At 39.6% G+C, this 10,579-nt stretch overlaps 1 protein-coding gene across 1 annotated transcript in view; it reads left to right on the top strand.

The window, feature by feature from the left end:
• Positions 1-377: 377 nt before the first annotated feature.
• PDZRN4 (PDZ domain containing ring finger 4) overlaps positions 378-10,579 on the top strand; it is a 352,459-nt gene continuing 342,257 nt past the window's right edge. Inside the window, exons 1-3 of the mRNA XM_013063000.2 lie at positions 378-1,174; positions 3,565-3,651; positions 5,537-5,644. Of these exons, the coding sequence (XP_012918454.2) occupies positions 524-1,174; positions 3,565-3,651; positions 5,537-5,644 (846 nt within the window). The 5' untranslated portion in view covers positions 378-523. The remainder of the gene's footprint in view (positions 1,175-3,564; positions 3,652-5,536; positions 5,645-10,579) is intronic.

Raw genomic sequence — 10,579 nt, 5'->3', positions numbered from 1 at the left:
TGATTTGAGAGAACGGAAGTGCATGTATTTCAAACACATTTATTGAGGATCCACTGGATGCGGGGCGATGAGAATTCAGCGGACAAAAATCTTGCTCTCCTTGAGCTTACATTCTGGTGGAATTAAAAGTTGTTTCTCAACATCTGCGCTGTGCTCATTATCAGCTCTGCCTGAAGCCTGGGCCATGGCAAGCTGGTCTCGGCCCTCCGCGGACACAATCTGAAAGAATATAAATGGCAGAGCCACGAATGAGGCGGGGGTGGGGGTGAGCGTGTGTTGGGGCGGGGGGGGGGTTGGTCACTTGAGGTGGCGTCTATTAGCGTCAATACGGCGGAGTCAGGGGACCCAGCGAGAGCCTGAAAACTTCAAGCCAAACTCTGGGCTTTCCACCCCCCACCTTTCTCCTTCCCTCCGACAGCCACAACCACGGCCGCGGGAAAGCCGTCCCAGGGGTAGCCCGGGGAAGGCAGGAGGCTTGGAGAAAGCGGACTCGGATTCGCTCCCCCTTCTCCCCCTCCAGACTATGGGCTTTGCCCTGGAGCGCTTCGCCGAAGCGGTGGACCCGGATTTCAAGTGCAAACTGTGCGGCCAGGTGCTGGAGGAGCCCCTGTGCACGCCGTGCGGGCACGTCTTCTGCGCCAGCTGCCTGCTGCCCTGGGTGGCGCGGCGGCGCCGGTGCCCGCTGCAGTGCCAGCCCCTGGCGCCGGGCAAGCTGTGCCGGGTGCTGCCTCTGCGCGGCCTCATCCAGAAGCTGCGCATCCAGTGCGACTACCGCGCCCGCGGCTGCGGCCGCTCGGTCCGGCTCCACGAGCTGGCGGCGCACGTCGAGCGCTGCGCCTTCCGCCCTGCCCGCCGCCGCCGGCCGGACTGCGTCTCGGAGCCGGGCGGCCGCCGCGGCATGGACGTCCCCGCGCGGGGGGGCTGCGGCACGGCGCCGGGGCCCGGCCGGGGCGGGGGCGAGCGCGGGGGGCCGCCAGGCGTCCGCGGCGGGAACGGGCGGGGGCCGCGGCAGCTAGTCCTCGCCTGGAGTCGGCGCGAGAAGGCGCTGCGGGCGCAGCTCTGGGCGCTGCGGGACGAGGCGCAGCTCACGGCCCGCAGGTACCAGGAGAAGTTCTCCCAGTACATGGCTCACGTCCGCAACTTCGCCAGAGACCTGGGCGGCGGCCACGGCCGGGTAAGCACAGAGGGATCGGGCACCTGGGGAACGACTGGGGTGGAGAGAGGACCGCTTCCTTCTGGTACTTCGGGATTCCTTCAGAGGTGACACCCTTCCTCACTACGGGGTGGGAGGCGTCCACCCGCCTTGACCAAAACGACGTACACTGTTGGTACTTTTCGCTGCATTAGTGTTGCAAATTTACACTTACATTAGGATCGGAACGAATTTAATTCAATTCCAACTTTTCAATGGAGAAAGAAGAATGAGGAAAACTCACCCCCCCCCCCCGACCTTGCTTCCCATTTTTAACTCTCCTGCCCTACCCTACCGTGTGTGTGTGTGTGTGTGTGTATTTGGGGGGGGGGGCTTTGGCCTGTGCCTAAAGCCAATCAGAAAAGGAAAGCCAGGAAGTGAGGACTTCCCCGACCCTGGCTCCCCTCTGCCCCTGCCCCAGCATCGCTGCCGCCTCCTCAGTCACACACCTTTAGCTCTGAATGACTTAGTTTTCCTGCCAAACTACCTATATTGGCCACCTTCTACTTCGTGCGGAGACTATCAGGGATGTGAGAAACCAGGAAAACCATGGAGAGATTAGCAGATGGGATTTCTTAGACCTGCAGAGATTTCGTTACCCTAACCTTCCCTAAAGAATCCTTAGCTGCCTCGGGATCTCTTCATTGGTGGTGGTGGTGGTGGTGGTGGTGGTGGTGGTGGTTGGAGGGGTGGTTTGGGGAACCAAATCCGAGAGCAGCCCCATCCATCCCATCTGCGATCAGACTAGCCCTATGAGCCCCTGGGCAGCGGCTGTTTCCCTTCTTTGTCGAAGCTGCTGGCCCTGAACTGTGCTGGTGGACTGCCCGATTTCAGACTGAATAAACAAGCCTCTTTGCAGCACCCCCTGTAAAGAGGCTTGTTTATAAAGCTGTTACTTCTCTTCTGGAGGACTTCTGCGCAGTGTTTGACATTGTTGGTCGCTGCCATGGTGAGCAAGGATTTAGCAGAACTTGCACTCCATTCAAGGAGCTGTTTTCATTCTTCAGCGTCCTGGGGAGGAGCAACACACGATGATTCCCGTTTGGGACTGCTTTGCCCTGCCTCCAACCCAGGCATCCAGTTTGGAAGCTTCTGTTCTTGAACCTTAAAAAAAAAAAAAAAAAGAACTTAACTGTGAGGGGCTAAAATGTTTCTACTTTGTTAATGGGAGGCACAATGCTTATTAAAAGGCTGGAGGCTATCCCCGATTCTCTCTGAATCCTGTTTAGAGCCAGGTAGATTTACAAAATGGGAGGACCCAGAGAGAAGCGCAGAAATGTGCTGTGCGTTACCAGGTCACGTTTCAAGGTTGTAGGGAAGCCATGATTGATGGAAAGGAGCAGCAACTGGAATTATATGAGGGAAGTCCATGCAACAAGTCAAGCTATGATTCTGAGAAGTGAGGAACAACTACCCATGTTTTGTAGATTGTCAGAAGGCTTCTCCGTGCGCCTCAGAAATGTTTTCCCACTACCAGTAGGGGCTGCTGCATACACTGCTTGAGAAAAGCTCCTGGGAAGAGATGGTGGTGGTGCTTATGGAATTTTACCATGAATTGCCAAATGTAGTTTCCTAGGACAGTTAATAATACCCATAGCCTTACCTAGAATAAACCTTGAATGAATAAACCTTACCTAGTCTGGCAGGATTTCATTTTGTATTTAAATTGGTCGTCATTAGTAAACAGGTTATAGATATAATTCCTGATTGTTTTGCTATTATCTGGCCAGATAATACAGTTTTACTTAACACAAATCCTTTCTTTGTAAAATGCTGTGGGAATAATACAAAACCAAAGTAAGAATACTATTGAAAATTAGGATTACTGTAATTTAGATCCTGCATTACAATAACAATCCAAATATTACAGCCGAAAGAATTTTATCAATAACTTACGGTTACTTCAATCCCTCAAGACTTTCTGAAGTGATGTTTTTACATAAAATAATTCTGAAATTTTTTTATTTTACTCTATTGTAAAAAAAAAAAAAGTAAAGGTACCTGTAGGGTTTCCAGAAATTCGTTTTAAATTACAGTGAAGCCAGAATTAGATGCTGTATTAGGATAAAAGATAGAGAGTTGTGTGAAAATATAAAACCTTTAGACATTTTTGAAAATAATTTTTCTCACAAGCACTTTTTTAAAAAGTAAATTTAGGAAGAAATTAAGGGTTGAATCTCCCAAATTCAACCATCCTTAATTTTAAGGTTTTCTTCTTTTTTAATGTTAATTTATTGACAGTTTATTTTTGAAAAAGCTTTTTTTAAAATTTTTAAAAAAGCTTTTTTAAAAAGCTTTTTTCTTTTCTTTTTTTCCTTTTCTTTTCCTGTCCTTTTCTTTCTTACCTAGTTATTGTATCCCTTTTCTTCTAGGATGGAGAACATAAGCCATTCACCATTGTGTTAGAAAGAGAAAATGACACATTGGGATTCAATATTATAGGAGGCCGACCAAATCAGGTAATCTATCTTATTCATGTTTAATTCACTCTTTGGTTATAAAATAATAGAAAACCACTTTCATTTGTAGATTTTGAATGAGGGTAGCAAGTGATTTAATCTTTAAAATCATGGTTATGATAAAAAATATCAGATCCCTTAATGCAAATGTTCCAGTATATAACTACATTTTTCTGACAAAATGAAACAAACAAACAAACAAAAAAAACAACAACTAATGAACTAGACTATCCTTTGCTACTTTAGGGAAAAAAGAGAGTATGTTTCATATTTTATTTACATTGGATAGCCCCATTGGTAAACTTCTTAAACCTATTTCACAATGTGTATAGGCGATTTCTACTTGATAATATTAGGTAACTGGATTCCCTGATTATACCTTCTACTTACTAAGTCAACTTGTCGGTTTTCAGAGACTAACACAGACCAGGCAGTTTATAATGCATGTTGATTGATGGCATGAAAAGTTAAAATAAATTGAAATAAGGGATCATTGTTTTCACAGTTGTCTAAGAAATGCCATTTAAAGGAAGATAGTTGATTTGAAATACTGTTGGCTCTCCAGTTCAATCTTTTATTTCATTGAATGATTAATATTGTCTACATTGCTGCCAGTTGTTTTCAAAATACATGAGTTATAAACTTAAACCAGACACTGTAGTCACAAAGTTCTTTTATATCCTTCAAATACTACATCAACTTAATTTTCACCATAACTAGAAAAAGGTGGTAAAGTTAAAAAAAAATCATGTTCTTTAATTTTCTTAATAAACTGCCATGAAATTCTCACATCCTGCTTTGCAGATGTGGCCCAAGGAAACTGGGTTAGAGTTGTTGGCCATATGCTATGTTTAGGTCAGGATGGCAATGACATATTTTCCCTCTACTGTTTAGTATTTTGAAAACCTAGCAACTAATGACTACCGTGCTTCTGTTTCTAGAACAGTCCCCATTTATAATAAAAAGATAGAAGTCTTTTCATCATATCTTTTTTGTTTTGTTTTTTTCCTTTAAGGAATGTTTTTATAAAATGCCACTTAGGTGTTTGACATTTAGGTGACACTGGACATTTTTAAGAGACTCTTCAAATTCATGTTAAGGAAGGCTAATTAAGGGGAAATAATTTTATTTAAACTGCCATGAAGTAAAATGACATTTAAAATTCTTATTATGGTATTTGGGCATTTTACCTAGATAGGTTTTGCAACATAATTGTTTTCCTGTGACTGGCCGAAGTGTCCTATTTATATTATATCGGTTATATGGTTGAGGTTTAACAATCATTAGGCTCATTGCACCTGGAAATGTGTAACGATTAGCTTTGAAAGGGTTTTCTTGCAGTTAGTGTTGATCTTTTGGGATTTTACACTTGAGTAAGCTCCTAGTCTCCCTGTGAATATAGTCAGAGCTTTATTTCCAGAGGCTAAATTATATTTTCAAAACTATGGCCACAATATATAGTGAGACTAGATATGCTTTTTGTTTCCTTGTAACCCTTTTTAATTGCTACATCTCTTGAGAAGTAAGCTGCTTAATAATACTTTGAAGACCATCAATATCACCTTGTACATACCCTTTTCACATAATTTTTTAATGTATACTCAAAAACGTGAAGCGAATGGATAATCTTGTCAGAGATGCTGGACTCATTCATTAAAGCTGCCATCTTGATTAATGACCATTTGGTATTAAGTAAGTTAAAATTCAGTGCCAAATCCCCAGCTAAGAGAGAGAGAGTTGCATGTTTAGGGAGCATTGGCAATGTTACATTTATTAAATGTCCTTTATCCAACTGAAATTTTGTCTACATTTTCTTATTGCTAATGGTTTTGTTTTTGTTAATGTTTTTTTTTGTTTGTTTTTGCTAATGTTTTATTTTTGATAGAATAATAAGGAAGAAACATCAGCAGAAGGAATTTATGTTTCAAAAATTTTGGAAAATGGACCTGCTGACAGAGCAGATGGCCTGGAGATTCAGGACAAAATCATTGAGGTAAGACTATAATATCACACCAATATGAGCCATGGAAGAAATATTGGGACCTTTTAAATTTCCAAACTTACTGGTTTACCTTGGTGAGGCACTTATTAAAGTATGTATCTAACCAGAGTATACTATATCTGTCTAGAGTATACATCCAATCTGTATCAATTACTAGACTTAAGATAAAAGAATATATCACCTGAAGTTTCCAAATGTGTTATAAATTACTCTCCTCATACACTATGAAGATAGTTGTGTTATTATTAAGGGATTAATTTTGTATTACATTTCAAAAGATGATAAATCTCTGCTAAAGAACATTTTTGAGGAGGAAATATTACTATCTTTGAATTTGTGGATTAGTATATTACATGGAGAGTTTGGAATTTCTTCATTTAATATGGTTTTCTTAGTTTACCATTTCTTAGTTTAATATGCTTTTCATGTTCATGTATTTTTTCATGAGGAATTTTTTCCTATTGTGGGAACTCGTCATTTTCTGTATTGTGCATTGTAGCTATGTTGTTAAGGGAGTTGACAAAGTAAATATATGTAAATTAGTAAAATTTGGGCTGTAATCATGGAATTTTAGGTTGCTGCCATTTACCATCAAAGTGCTTTTGAAAGTTTAACTGGTTGAAATAGTATTATTTGGTGTTACTGAAAATGATTAGATTACTTTTAACAGTGGGATTATTTCCAGTGTATTAGTAAAGGTGTAAGTAGGAGTTTGGAAGGTTTCTTAGACTCCATTCTTGGAAATACTGTTTATTATAGATTATATAATAATTAGTGCCATCTTTCTGATTATCTACATAAAATAGCTGGATGGAGATTGTTTTTTCCTATTAAGCTTGGAGTAAAATTTTAGATATTCATTCATTTTCTGTGCATTGAAAAAGTTGAATTTTGAAACACGGGTGGCTCAGACAGTTAAGCGTCTGCCTTCAGCTCAGGTCATGATCCCTGGGTCCTTGGGATCAAGTCCCTCATTGGACTCCTTGCTCAGCAAGGAGCCTGCTTCTGCCTCTGCCTGACACTCCCCGCTTGTGCTCTCTCTGTCTCTCTCTGACAAATAAAATCTTTAAAAAAATAAATAAATAAAAGAGTCGAGTTTTGAATAATTTGACCTTGGATAAGAGTAAAGGATGCAGAGGAGCCAATAGTGTTTTTGTTTCAGAAAAAAAGCTCTTAACATCAAGAAATGAGCTGACTACGGACTTTGGGGAAGGGAGAGAAGGTGACCTTTGGCTGAGAAACTGGGTTTTATCTGAAGAGGTCTCTTGTATTAAGATTTTCTCCTTCTAGTTGTGTAGCCAAGAAAGTACAGACCTACTTTCACTGATGCTATCCAGTTTGTCTTGACAATTTGCCCAGTGGAAATATTTACATGCTGCAGTTTGTGTAGTCAGAAATTTTCTATTTCTACTTGTGTTTGTGCAATATGATTTAAAGGGCTACATAATTTAAACAACAAAAAATTATCCTCATTACCCTCTGCCTTATCTCTAAAGCATTTTGATCTTTCCAGTTGAATGGAAAATGAATGCCTACATTTGATACTCTTAGAAAGGCAGATGGAACCCAATACATATATTCAGTTAACACACACACATATACACACACGGAAACATGTAATGGGGATTTAAAAATCAGTTTATCCTAGCTAGGCAACAATGTTGTGTATGCTTCATTACTGTTGTATTAAAGAGGAAGAAGAAGAATTTGTTTTTTATATGGTGATATAGCACTTTATTAAAAATGCATTTTTTTAATGTGAAGAGATAACTTGACAAAAACTATGGTTAATAAATGTATCTAACAGCTAGCTAATACTATTACTAATATATGTCAAAATAATCTTATTTAAATGATTTAGAGAGTGAAGACTGACCATGTACAACTAAATTATAATTTATAATTAGCTGTAGTATTATTATTATTTTACCTTGATGTGCATATATTATCAGTTAATGATGAGCTTGAAATTTGCCTCAATGATACAAATTTATCAGTGTATCTTTTATGCCAGGGTGCATTGTAATAGGCACATTTTTATTATACTTCTCTAATGGATTCATGTGAACACATTTGCAGTAGAAAATGAATTAGATGGATATATATTTTTGGATTGCTGTCTGATAAATAGCATGAGACATTTAAAAAGGAATATTATTAGAAGTCTCTCATATTCAGTTCTTCAGTGATGCCATCAGCTTTTAAAGTGAATATTTGTGTGACCATATATATACACACACACACATACAAGTACGTTGCTTGTTCTTGTGCGTACATATGTGTAAAAGATCCTATGTTTAACAATTAGTTTAGAAATACTTGATTCCTGTCAGTTATTTTAGTTCATCTGCCATTACAGTATCAGTCAACTTTACACATTTTTTAGTAATAGGAAACTAATATGATTTCATATTAGTTTTATTTCATATTAGTAATATGAAATCACATTAGTTTCCTATTACTATTTCTTGGTTTATATATTACATATTAATTTCCTATTACTACTCCTATTACTATTACTAAAAAATATTACTAAAAATATGATTTATTTGAAATGTGCAGAAATAAAATAGATTTTTAAAATAGAGTAATTTAGTTTTCATTTTTTGTGCTCCGTGATTTCTTTATTGAACTAATTTAATGAGATTTTTTTTTCAGTTTTTGAATTTGCAATGGCTATGCTGGTTTATACCTTGTGCAACAAATATATTTGTTAGCAGTACAAAGTACACAGTAGTTCATATATTATGAAATTATCCATATGAGCTAAGTGCCATTGACATATTACTAAATGCTATGAGTTCTGTGATATGTGACTGGAATAAACAAGAGAAACTGTTAGACAATTCTTTTTTTTTTTCCACTTACGGTCAAGATGTACTAAAAATGTTTTGTCTAGTGAATTGCTAAAAGCACACATTACAACAGTTTTATGAATTGTTTTTATAAAATAACAAGATTTTCTTAAATCATTCATTTGGTGGAGAAAGTAGACATATTAAAGGTCTGGTTCTGGGATGCCTGGGTGGCTCAGTTGGTTAGACGACTGCCTTCGGCTCAGGTCATGATCCTGGAGTCCCGGGATCGAGTCCCACATTGGGCTCCCAGCTCCACCGGGAGTCTGCTTCTCTCTCTGACCTTCTCCTCGCTCATGATCTCTCTCACTGTCTCTCTCTCAAATAAATAAATAAAAAATCTTAAAAAAAAAAAAAGCAATTGTTAAAGGTCTGGTTCTGTAGATAATTTAAGAGATATTATGAATTCTAATAAAAAAATAGATTTATTTGCCAAAGTTTAATAAAACCCAACAACTCTAAAAGTATTATTTTTATTTATTTTTTTAAAAAAGATTTTATTTATTTATTTGGCAGAGATCACAAGCAGGCAGAGAGGCAGGCAGAGAGAGAGAGAGAGAGAGAGAGAGGAGAGGAGGAAGCAAGCCCCTTGCCGAGCAGAGAGCCCGATGCGGGACTCGATCCCAGGACCCTGAGATCATGACCTGAGCCGAAGGCAGAGGCTTAACCAACTGAGCCACCCAGCCGCCCCTAAAAGTATTATTTTTAAAATAGTCTGCAATCCACTGAAGCTGATCAAATTCAAGAATCATAAAAGAAAAAAAAATCACAATTGTAGTGTAAATCCATGTCCTAGTTTTCAAATAATATAAAGAAAATTAATTTTCAGAGTCAGTCCGCTTGAGCAAAATTATGTTTAGTAGTTTGTAGATGTTTACACATCCATATTTGTTAAAATATTTTTGGTGTACATTCAGAAGAGAAATCCATTGTGTAATTGGAGTTATAGTATTAGGTGTTCAGAGTATCCCTGGAGACCAAAAAGGCAGAAGACATTATTAAAGGCATTTTGAAACATGGCAAAAGTTCACACAGACCAGGAATTCACCAGAGTATACATCCCAATAAAAGCGTCTTTTGCATGCTGTTTTACATCCTTTCAAGACTCACAGGAACCACAAAAGAGTTTCGATACTATCAGAGGCTTGTGCTCCATTCTGGAAGAGGACCGTAGCATTGCTGTGATTATCATCCTGCTGAGATGCCCATGGGGTATGTGGGAGTTGAGAATCAAAGTTCACTGCTGCTGCCTGCAGTTATTCCTCTGTTTTATTCCTGTGATGCTGATAGCAAGCAGTACAACCTTAACCCCAGAGTGGGAAAGTGAATAGAAGGGTGGGGAGTCATATCTGGCTCTTTGTTCCCACTCTCCTCCCCACCCTTCCCCCCCAGATCCTAGCCAGGGTTGGGAGACAGGAAAGTCCACCCTTCTCCTAGCTTCTGGAGACCAGGGAGTAGGGGTGGAGGTCTGTGAAGTCTGTGGGAAGAACAGTTTGGAGCAGAGAGCAGCTTTCTGTAGTTTATATATTAAAATCTTCTATTTATTTAGTCTGAAATTCATACCGATGTGCAGTATACAGGACATTTTCACTTACTTTAGAAACAGTTCCCACATTGGACAATGTCAATGTAGAACTTTCTGCAAAGTGCTGACTGTAGTCCAGGACGAAGGAACTTGACAAATGCAATGTCTCAAAGAGAACTTAACTATTCCCACCTGCCAGCCACATGAGCTATTAGTTCTGGAGTGGTGTATCTTTAGCATTCTTCATCACCGTGCGGCTAAAGTAAAAATCTTTGATGGTTATCATGTTTATTTGCCTACGTCTCTGCACAGTTCATTTATAGGTGTTAACACAGGAAATATAAATGCAGATCATAGCTAAACATTTAGGAATGCTGTTGAATCGGATCTACAGTATGCTACCCCTGCGTGTGCTTGAGGCACGGTGTACCTTACTGTCTCATAAAGCAGCCGTGCTAATTTGTGTATGCTTAGGAAGCATTTGCAAGTTTTGTAGGTCACTTGTCAATCTGGTGGGCAAATAGGATTTTGACAAATTGCTGTTTA

This window comes from Mustela putorius, unplaced genomic scaffold (assembly GCF_011764305.1).
Source record: "Mustela putorius furo isolate JIRA1106 unplaced genomic scaffold, ASM1176430v1.1 tig00537227_pilon_pilon_pilon, whole genome shotgun sequence".
Taxonomy (NCBI): Eukaryota; Metazoa; Chordata; class Mammalia; order Carnivora; family Mustelidae; genus Mustela; species Mustela putorius.
Note: the sequence above shows the minus strand (reverse complement) of the source record. Positions and strands in the feature narration are given on the sequence as shown.